Source organism: Pipistrellus kuhlii, unplaced genomic scaffold (genome assembly GCF_014108245.1).
Source record: "Pipistrellus kuhlii isolate mPipKuh1 unplaced genomic scaffold, mPipKuh1.p scaffold_m20_p_4, whole genome shotgun sequence".
Taxonomy (NCBI): Eukaryota; Metazoa; Chordata; class Mammalia; order Chiroptera; family Vespertilionidae; genus Pipistrellus; species Pipistrellus kuhlii.
Window position 1 is genome coordinate 90083161 of NW_023425540.1, and position 10859 is coordinate 90094019.

General features: G+C 52.6%; 1 protein-coding gene across 1 annotated transcript; it reads left to right on the plus strand.

The window, feature by feature from the left end:
- Positions 1-2214: 2214 nt before the first annotated feature.
- On the plus strand, positions 2215-7250 carry ZSCAN10 (zinc finger and SCAN domain containing 10). Its single transcript, XM_036409837.2, has 5 exons — positions 2215-2665; positions 3364-3631; positions 3819-3883; positions 4060-4117; positions 5527-7250. The coding sequence occupies exons 1-5, from the start codon at positions 2270-2272 to the stop codon at positions 7089-7091; spliced, it is 2352 nt and encodes a 783-aa protein (XP_036265730.2). The 5' UTR covers positions 2215-2269; the 3' UTR covers positions 7092-7250.
- Positions 7251-10859: the final 3609 nt, after the last annotated feature.

Genomic DNA, 10859 nt, shown 5'->3' on the forward strand with positions numbered 1-10859 from the left:
CAAGCTGTAAGCTGGTCTCTCTCCTGGAGACCCATCCAGCTCTTTGTCGCCCATAAATTTGGTTGAACCCACATGCTCCTTCACTTCCAAACCCTTCAACAGCTAAGAATAAAGGCATTTCCTGCATACCACAAAACTGAAATTTCACCTCAGAAATCCACCTTCATTGTCATCTAGTGCCCCACCCATGTTTAAGTTTCCCAATTAATCCCGAAGTAGCTTTAAGAGCCTTTCTAAAAACATCAGAATCGAGCCCTGGCCAGTTTGTTCAGTGGTTAGAGCGTCGGCCCAAGGACTGAAGGGTCTAGGGTTCCATTCCAGTCAAGGGCATGCACCCTGGTTGCAGGCTCCATCCCTGGCCCCAGTCCAGCCTGGCCAGTGTCACTCAGTGGCTGAGTCAACCCATGCACCAAGAGGTTGCAGGTTTGATTCCCAGTCAGGGGGCCTGTAGGAGGCAACTTATTGATGTTGATGTATCGATGTTTCTTTCCCTATTTCTTTCTCTCTCTCTCTAAAACCAATTAGAAAATAAATATTTTTAAAAAATCAGAATTCGGCCCTAGCTGGTTTGGCTCAGTGGATAGACTGTTTGCCTGTGGACTGAATGGTCCCAGGTTTGATTCTAGTCAAGGGCACATGCCCAGGTTGTGGGCTCAATCTCCAGTAGGGGGTGTGCAGGAGGCAACTGATCAATGTGATTCTCTCTCTTAATTGATGTTTCTTTCTCCCTCTCCCTCTCCCTCTCTGAAATCACTAAAAGTATATATATATATATATATATATATATATATATATATATATATATATAATATTTTATTGATTTTTTATAGAGAGGAAGGGAGAGGGACAGAGAGCCAGAAACATTGATGAGAGAGAGACATTGACCAGCTGCCTCCTGCACACCTCCCACCAGAGATGTGCCCGCAACCAATGTACAGGCCCCCAACTGGAATCGAACCTGGGACCCTTTAGTCCGCAGACCGACGCTCTATCCACTGAGCCAAACCGGTTTTGGCTAAAAATATGTTTTTAAAAAATCAGAATCTGGCCCCAAGTGGTTTGGCTCAGTGGATAGAGCAAGGCCTACTGACTGAAGGGTCCTGGCTTCAGTTCCAGTCAAGGGCACATGCCCTGGTTTTGGGCTCGATCCCCAGTGGGGGGCATGCAGGAGGCAGCCGATCAATGATTACCTTTTATTATTGATGCTTTATCTCTCTCTACCTCTCCCTTCCTCCCTGAAATCAATAAAATATATGGTTTAAAAAGCCAGAATCCAATCAAGTTTCATGCTTTTGATTTGCAAGGGGTGTTAGTCTCGAGCAATTCGCCCCTGCAGGTACTTATTCTTTATAACGTAGAGCGTAGACTGAAGAACCTGGGCCAGCTGTTTCCGGGAATATGCTGTCTTTCGGCTTTATTCAGTTTTTCCTTGAGGGATCGTTTGACTTCTTATGCCCTGCGATGCCCTTTGTACTGAGTTGGGTCTGGAGAGCGGGTTGGATGCCGATGGAACGTGGTTGGTAAGGACCCATCCTCAGGACGGCCAGGTACTCCCCTCGGAAGGCCGCCGGCTTTGAGCCCTGGGTGAAGAGAGGCGGGGTTATCGCTGCTGCAGAGAGGATGGTAATACAGAACAGTCCGCTTCCCCTGCCTTCGGAGCATTGGTCTGGCCGAGCCATTCCCATGACCAGTGCAAGAGATGATTCTTGCCAAAACCGGTTTGGCTCAGTGGATAGAACATTGGCCTGCGGACCCAAGGGTCCCAGGTTCGATTCCGGTCAAGGGCATGTACCTTGGTTGCGGGCACATCCCCGGTGGGGGTGTGTGCAAGAGGCAGCTCATCAATGTTTTTCTCTCATCAATGTTTCTGACTCTATCCCTCTCTCCTTCCTCTCTGTAAAAAATCAATAAAATATATTAAAAAGAGAGAGAGAGAGAGAGAGAGAGAGAGAGAGAGAGAGACAAGATTCCTCTGGAGGCCACATCTTTAATCCTCTCTCTCTCTCCTCTCTCTTCTCTCTCTCTCTCTCTCCCTCTCTCTCTCTCTCTCTCTCCTCTCTCTTCTCTTCTCTTCTCTTCTCTTCTCTTCTCTTCTCTTCTCTTCTCTTCTCTTCTCTTCTCTTCTCTTCTCTTCTCTTCTCTTCTCTTCTCTTCTCTTCTCTTCTCTTCTTCTCTTCTCTCTCTCTCATCTTACCCCAGGTGTGGGAGCAGAGAGGGAGAGAGCCTCAGAGCAGGAGCAGCTGTGGTGAGGTGTCCCGGAAGGAGGAGGATGCTGGTGGAAGCGGTGCCGGCGGAGAGGGAGCCCGAGCAGCTCAGCGCAGTGAAGCTGGAGGAGGAGGAGGCCGCAGGCCAGGAGGACGCCAGGCGGCCTGAGCTCCGGCTCCGGCCGGAAGTGGCTCACCAGCTCTTCAGATGCTTCCAGTACCAGGAGGACATGGGGCCGCGGGCCTCGCTGAGCCGGCTCCGGGAGCTCTGCGGCCACTGGCTGCGGCCGGCACTGCACACCAAGGAGCAGATCCTGGAGCTGCTGGTGCTGGAGCAGTTCCTGAGCGTGCTGCCCCCGCACATCCTGGCCCGGCTCAAGGGCCAGCAGCTCAGGGATGGCGAGGAGGTGGTGCTGCTGCTGGAGGGGGTCCAGAGGGAGCCCATCGACGTGGGGCCGCTGGTAAGCGGGCGGCAGCTCGATGGGCTGGGCAGCTGGTGGGAAAGGGGGACTCTATGGCCCCATTACAAAGTCACTCGCAGAAACCGGTTTGGCTCAATGGATAGAGCGTCGGCTTGGGGACTGAAGGGACCCGGGTTCGATTCTGGTCAGGGGCATGTACCTTGGTTGCAAGCACATCCCAGGTAGGGGGTGCACAGGAGGCAGCTGATCGATGTTTCTCTCTCATCGATGTTTCTTTTCTTTTTTCTTTTTTTAAAATATATTTTATTGATTTTTTTACAGAGAGGAAGGGAGAGAGATAGAGAGCTAGAAACACCGATGAGAGAGAAACATCGACCAGCTGCCTCTTGCACACCCCCTACCAGGAATGTGCCCGCAACCAATGTACATGCCCTTGACTGGAATCGAACCTGGGACCTTTCAGTCCGCAGACTGACGCTCTACCACTGAGCCAAACCGGTTTCGGCTGATGTTTCTAACTCTATCCCTCTCTCTCTCTTTCTCTTTGTAAAAAATCAATAAAATATATATTTTTAAAAAATCACCACGCACCCCTCTTTCCTCCCTGTGCCAATTCCTTCTTAACCTCCTCGTTTCTCCCCCATCTGACTCTCCGCCTTCCTTGGTTTCGTGTCTTAGGAGTCAGTAGGACATGGGCTACTGCCCTGTCTTGCCTCACATGGATTTGTTTCGAACAGGATTTTAGTTTCAATGCCGGCAAGAACTGTCCCCGAGCAGACATCGCCGCGGAAGAACACGGGGGCCCCTCCCAGGGCTCTGTCCATAGCCCCAAAAAGGAAGTGCCCCCAGAAAAGCCTCCAGCCCCAGAACCACCCGTGGAACTCCCGCCATCCCAGCCAGGGCCCTCCCAGCCTGCTGAGCAGGGAGCCTGGAGACAGCCCCCGAGTTCAAAGCCGCCGCTGAGCCCAGGTCCCAAGAGGACATGCCAGGCCCTGCCAGACAGTGGTGAGGAGCTGGTGCCCAGGGAAGGTGGGAGCTGGGAGGCCAGGTGGGGGCAGAGCCGGGCAGCCCCTCGTTGGCAGGAGTGGATGAGAGCCAAGAAGTCTCAGAGACTTAGCCACGGGCGCCTGTCCTCAGCCTCGTGGTGGATAAGGCCGGCTCCTCACAGCTCTTTCTCCCCCGATGCTGTCAGCCCCCCAGGGCCCTGAGCTGTGGTCGGAAGAGAACTCCCGCGATCAGGAGCTGGCAGCTGTTCTGGTGAGTTGGACTGGGCCCCTCACTCGAGGATGCTCTTCTGTCCCAAAGGACCATTGCCTCTGCAGTTTTAGCAAGTCTGTGTGTCTGAATTTGAGCCTAATAAGCTCTTCAGTCCCCTCAGGCCCCAGGGCTGAGTTCCGTACTCAGGAGGGTTTCTGCCCCTCCTTTTGTTGCAGGAGTGCTTGACCTTTGAAGATGTCCCTGAGAAGAAGGCGTGGCCGGTGTACCCTCTGGGTAAGAGCCCCCTCCAGGGCTTACAGACCCCAAAGCCTCTTTCCTTCCGTTGGGATGCGATTCCTGAAGCTCCAGACGCCCTACCTGATACCTGAACCTTTTTGGCTCAATATGCTGACTAGGGCTGACCACCTATTCTAAAAATTCAGAGTTAGCCCTGGCTGGTGTGACTCAGTTGGTTGGGCATCATCCCTTGCACCACAAGGTTGCTGGTTCGATTCCCTGTCGGGGCACACTCAGGGTTACTGACGAAGAGATTATATATATGGTGGAGCAAAAGTAGGATTACAGTCCTGCCAGGGAGGCCCAGCGGTTGAGCCAGGAGGTTACTGGTTCGATTCCAGGTGAGGGTTGCAGCCTCCATGCCCAGTTTGGGGTGTGCAGGAGGCAGCCAGCCAATCATTGATTCTTTATCATCATTGATGTTTCTATCTCCCTCTCCCTCTCCCTTCCTCTCTGAAATCAATAAAAAAAATTTTTTTAAAGTAGGTTTACTTTTTTAAAAAGTGAGTACACAAAACAGAGTTTATTCTTATGTTATTATTGATTACTTATTATTTTCTATACAAAAACTGTAAACCTACTTGTGTCCCACCCTGTATATATTCAAAAGCTCATAGTGTCTTGTCTAATCATCAACCTCTTTTACTCTGGGCTTTTTTCCCCTTCATAAATATTTTAATTGATTTTTTTTTAGGGGAAGAGGGAGAGAGGGGGGAAAACAGCAATGTGGTGTCGATGGGCTGCCTCCTGCACACCTCCTACCTGAGATCCAGCCTGCGTGTGCCCTGACTTGGAATTGAACCGGCAATCTTTCGGTGCAAGGGATGACCAATTGAGTCACATCAGCCAGGGCTGACTCTGAATTTTTAAAATAAGTAGTCAGCCCTGGCCAGTTTGGCTCAGTGGATAGAGCATCCATCTGCGGACTGAAGGGTCCCGGGTTCAATTCCGATCGAGGGCACATGCCCAGATTTGCAGCTCCATCCCCAGTAGGGGGAGTGCAGGAGGCAACTGATCAATGGTTCTCTCTCCCCATTGATGCCTCTATCTCTCTCCCTTCCTTTCTCTGAAACGTGTGTGTGTGTGTGTGTGTGTGTGTGTGTGTGTATTCTGTGGTCATGTATGGAGTTTCCATTTGGGGGAATGACCAAGTTCTGACACTGGATAGTGGTGGTGACAGTGGCACACATTGTGAATATCAGTATATCTAAGGACTAGAATTGCACACTACCAATCAGTTACAGTAGTAAATGGCTTGTTCCTTGTATTTACCCCACGCCCTCTGCCCTCGCACCAGCTTTACAGGATCCTGGGTTTCTCCCTGTTCCCGGGCAATGAGTGTCTGGCTGTTCCTAAGAGCCCCTCGGAAGAGGCCTGCTCACTCCCATTCTTTGCTCCTTTGACAGGATTCACAAACAGAATCCCAGACGAGGACTGTAAAGAAGACCCCGAAGGGGTGGCCTGGTCTGCTACTATCACGGCGGCGTCTCAGGACAGCCCGGGCGCGGCGGGAGAGGCCCCCGAGCAGCCGCTGGGCCAGGGCCCTGCGGGGAGCAGCTCCCGCGGCGGAGCATCCTCCGACTGCAAGAGCGACCTCCTTGCTGAGGCCAAAGCGGCCGACGGGGCCCCCCAGCCGGACCCGGAGACCAAGTTCATCTGCACGGAGTGCGGGGTGAGCTTCCCGAAGCTGTCCCGCCTGGAAGCGCACCTGCTGCGCTCGCACCCGGGCAAGCGGTCCTTCCAGTGCCTCTGCTGCGGCAAGACCTTCGGCCGCAACTCCATCCTCAAGCTGCACATGCGCACGCACACGGACGAGCGGCCGCACGCCTGCCACCTGTGCAGCCACCGCTTCCGCCAGAGCTCGCACCTCAACAAGCACCTGCAGACGCACTCGGAGCCCGCCTTCCTGTGTGCCGAGTGCGGCCAGGGCTTCCAGCGCCGCGCCAGCCTCCTGCAGCACCTGCTGGCGCACGCCCAGGACCAGAGGGGCCCGCGCGCCGCGGAGGCCGGGGCCGCGCAGGCGGAGATGACCGTGGTGCTGTGCTCGCTGTGCGGCCAGACCTTCCAGCGCCGCTCCAGCCTCAAGCGCCACCTGCGGATCCACGTCCGAGACAAGAGCCTCCAGGGCCCCGAGGGCGCGGCCGGCCGCCGGCGTGCGGCCCCGGAGCGCAGGCCCTTCGCGTGCGGCGAGTGCGGCAAGGCCTTCCGGCGCGCCGAGCACCTGGCGGCCCACGCGCGCCTGCACACGGGCGAGCGGCCCTTCTCCTGCCCGGTGTGCGGCCGCGGGTTCAGCCAGAGCACCCAGCTGGCCTGCCACCAGCGCGTGCACACGGGCGAGAAGCCCTACAGCTGCGCGCAGTGCGGGAAGCGCTTCGTGCGCCGGGCCAGCCTCGCCCGCCACCTCCTCACCCACGGCGGCGGCCCGAGGCCCCACCGCTGCGCCCAGTGCGGCAAGACCTTCGGCCAGACGCAGGACCTGGCCCGCCACCGGCGCAGCCACACGGGCGAGAAGCCCTGCCGCTGCAGCGAGTGCGGGGAGGGCTTCAGCCAGAGCGCCCACCTGGCGCGCCACCAGCGCATCCACACCGGCGAGAAGCCGCACGCCTGCGACACCTGCGGCCACCGCTTCCGCAACAGCTCCAACCTGGCCCGCCACCGCCGCAGCCACACGGGCGAGCGGCCCTACGGCTGCAAGACGTGCGGCCGGAGCTTCCGGCGCAATGCCCACCTGCAGCGGCACCTGGCCACCCACGCGGGGACCGGGGACCCGGCGGCGCCCGGGCAGGCCGAGCCCCCCCAGGAGTGCCTGGAGTGCGGCAAGAGCTTCAGCCGCAGCTGCAACCTGCTGCGCCACATGCTGGTGCACACGGGGGCCAGGCCCTTCTCCTGTCCGCAGTGTGGCCGCAGCTTTAGCCGCAACTCCCACCTCATACGCCACCTGAGAACCCACTCGCGGGAGACCCTGTACTAGCAGGCTGGCCTGGCGGGCCTCTCCCCGGCCTCCTGGCAGCCCGCCCGGGCTTGCAGGGGAGGACCTGGCCTCACCCAGCCTTGCCCCGGCCCACACCACTCCCTCTGGCGCAGGCTAACCCTGCATTCGTTCTTCCCTTCCCCAGAAGCGTCTCTTCCTGGCCTCGGGAATGTATTTCAAAATGCCCAAAGTAAAAGAGCCTTTTTTAAAAATCATTTTGTACTTAAGCATTGATTTTTAAAAATATATATTTTATTGATTTTAGAGAGGAAGGGGGAGGGAGAGTGATAGAAACATCAATGATGAGAGAATCATTAATTGACTGCCTCCTGCACGCCCTCTACATGCAACCCAGGCATGTGCCCCTGGCCGGAATGGAACCTGGGACCCTCCAATCTGCAGGCCAACGCTCCGTCCACTGAGCCAAACCAGCCAGGGCCTTAAGCATTAATTTTATAAAATGTGGCATAAAGGTGAACTAAATTTACAACTTAAATTGTTCATATAAATTGTCTGCAAAATATAGTACACCTAAGAGGTTTATAAGATTTTATATGCATTTTGGGAGAAATCACACCGAAGCAGCTGCTTTTTCCATAAACTTGGCCAGTTTCACACCTCTTGGTCAGTCCACCACCGCCATGTGAGGCGAGAGTGACCTGGACTTTTTTTGCATACATTGAACCGTTCCCAGTGGTTGATTTTTTCTGCTTGTAGGGCAACTTGAGACAGGAAACCAAATGCCTGATTGAAATTTTTGAAGAACTCTTTGTAGATGGCATCTCTCTTTTAATCCTGGCCCTCCTGCTGCTGGAAGGTCAAGCATAATGTGGCTCCTGTCCTCTGCTGTCAGCCAGTGAGCCTCTGCTGACAGGGCCACTGGCTGGGACTGCCACCCCACAGTGCCACCAGCCTCACAGGGGCCGGCCCTAGAACAGCCTTCCTCTTAATTTCTTCTTTTTTTAATCCTCACCCGAGGATTTTTTAAAATTGATTTTTAGAGAAAGGGAAAAACAGAAATATTGACGTGAGAGAAACACATCGATTGGTTGCCTCCTGCACATGCCCCAACCAGGACCCAGTCCAGGGAGGAACTTCAAGCATGGTACATGCCCTCGACCAGAATCAAAGCCAGGATCCTTCAGTCTGAAGCATCCATCTCATATAAAAACGGCTGTTTGAAATGTTAACCCTGCTATTTTGGCTTCTGTAAATGCCTGCTTGCTTACATAATAAGGAAAATAAGACTACTCCAGAGAGGCCATAAACCTTCCCCGGTCGAAGTTATCAGTGCTGGCGCCAGGCCAAGCCTTTGGTTTAGGTCTCAAAGCCCCAGCACACGGGGCTCTTTAAGAACTTGCAAAGGGGGTTCTGGTCACGGAGCCGGTGTGGCTGTGAGGGGCTGTGTCTCACTGCCGCCGGCCGGCCGGCTGGCATGGTGTTGGGCACCGGGCCGCCTCGCCTGTCTCCAGGGGCCCAGGGTGAGGGCACCGGTAATGCTGCCGCTGGCGAGCAAACTGACCCGGGATGATGGTCTCCAAGGATCCCAGACGTCAGCACAGCCTCTGACTCCGCTCGGAGGGTGTCTGTGAGAGACAGACAGACAGACTGCTCGTTAAAGAGGTTGCAGAACCTGAGGCTAACGTACCTTGTCCAGGTAAAGTGCATTTTCCTCATCCAAACAAGCTTCATTGCTTTCAGCTAACGGTTACCCCGATGAGGGTCACTACCGGGTTGAAAGTTTCAATTTGAAACAGAAGTCCCTGATTCGTACAGCATGGTGCCGCCCAAAGCAAGATGCTTGACTGAGAAGGAAACCCCTATTTGTAACAAACTGCTGCTTGGAATTTTCTGCTGTTATTCTTGGATAAAATGTTGCTTTCTAGTCTGCTTTAGCCTGTTTGAAAAATGATGATAATAAACTTAGCTGTATGACCTTGTAGGCGGGAGACTAGATATGCCCATAATCTTAATGCCATGCCAGGTGCATTTTTTAATTGGATAGAATTGTATTGTTTTCAAGGCCAGCATCGAGATAACCACTAAATGCACATAGGGCTGGCTCTTTAATAAAAAAGGAAGTTCTGCTTCTAGCTTTGCTTAGAATTTGAAGTCATTTTCTCTAAGCCCATCGCGCGATGAATAAACTTAAGTCTCTCCAAACTCTCCTTCTGCATTGTTTGATTGTTCGGGAACTCTGCAACATGACCAGGATCTGGCACTCCAGCATCATCACAGAGACGGTGAGATATGGCTGAGTTTACTGAGGGAGCATTCCATTGACGGCTCTGTCTGGGCTCCCACGAGGACATTAAAGGATGTTGTTTGGGCATTAAACTCTGTTTACGGATCTTCTTTTTTTAAAAAACAAACAAACAAACTGTGATTGGATGAGCAGTCTCTTACCTCCTCCCATGAATGGCAGCCCTGCCTCAGTGTCTGAGGCTTCCCAGAATGCAGTCGTTCACTGTAGATCTCTTACTGAAATGCGTATTTTATTTAATGTAAGTATATTTTGGGACAGATTTGTAATTTGTACAATTTAATGCTTTTCTATTTTTTTATTATTATTATTATTTTCTATTCTCCTTTAGATTGTCTTTCCATTGTATAGAGCAGGCAGATGTTGGGTTAAGCAATTATTGAAGAGAAATACAAAGAAAATATGAAAGACCAAAAAAAAAATAGAACTTGCAAAGAGGACCGGAAACACCCCATATTTGGGAGACAAAGAAGGTAAAAAACATATAAATAAGGAAAGTTCCTCCATGTTGGGTCCCAGAATTTGAAATACAGTTTTATTTCAGTCTGCGATGTGATAACAATAAAGTGTAACTCCATCTCTCTAAGCGTTGCTTGGTTCTTCTCTGGTTTTCTGAAACAAGTCCATGGCCGAAGCTCTACCACCGAGCCAAACCGGCTAGGGCTCCTCTTTCTTTTTTTTACATTTACCCGAAAGACATCTATTACCCTCCTCGCTGTCACACTGGTGGCTTCCTCCCCAAAGGCAGGCTGGATGGGAACAGGCCTGGGGAGAGTCTCCCCAGCCCAGAAAGGCCCGGAGCGAGGTGTGTGTGAGAGGAGGTGGCTCTGTCACAGCCAGCCATGCGGTAGGGCCACGGAACCTCACCCTGGAATTTCTCCTGCTCTGGAGTGGACCCTAATCTGTGCTATCCAGATTATTAAAAATCACATGATTTAGCCCGGCCGTCAAACCCTTTGTCAAACTGAAACGAATTTTGCTCTTCTCAGTTTGTTTGTTTTTCTTTCATTTCTTCTCTTCTCAGTTTTGGTATACATTGCACGCTTTCCTGGGATAGAGTTTTGTTTTCACATAACAGCAGTAGTCAATATAATTTTAAAATGTTTTATTTGGAAATGTCTTACCTTTAAAAAAAAAAACCTCACATATACTTTTTATTGATTTCAGAGAGAAAGGGCAAGGGAGAAAGAGATAGAAACATCAATGATGAGAGAGAATCACTGATTGACTGCCTCCTTCACGTCCCCTACTGGGGATCAAGCCCACATCTTGGGCATGTGCCCTGACCAGGAACTGAACAGTGACCTCCTGGTTCATAGGTCAATGCTCAACCTCTGAGCTATGCCGGCCGGGCTAAATCATGTGATTTCTAATAAATTACAGGAAAAGCCTGGCCAATGGTTGGTGCGGGTCAATGGTTGAGTGTTGGTCCATGCACCAGGAGGCCACCAGTTCAATTCCCTAGGTTGCAGGCTTAATCCTCAGTAGGGAGCTGTAGGAGGCAG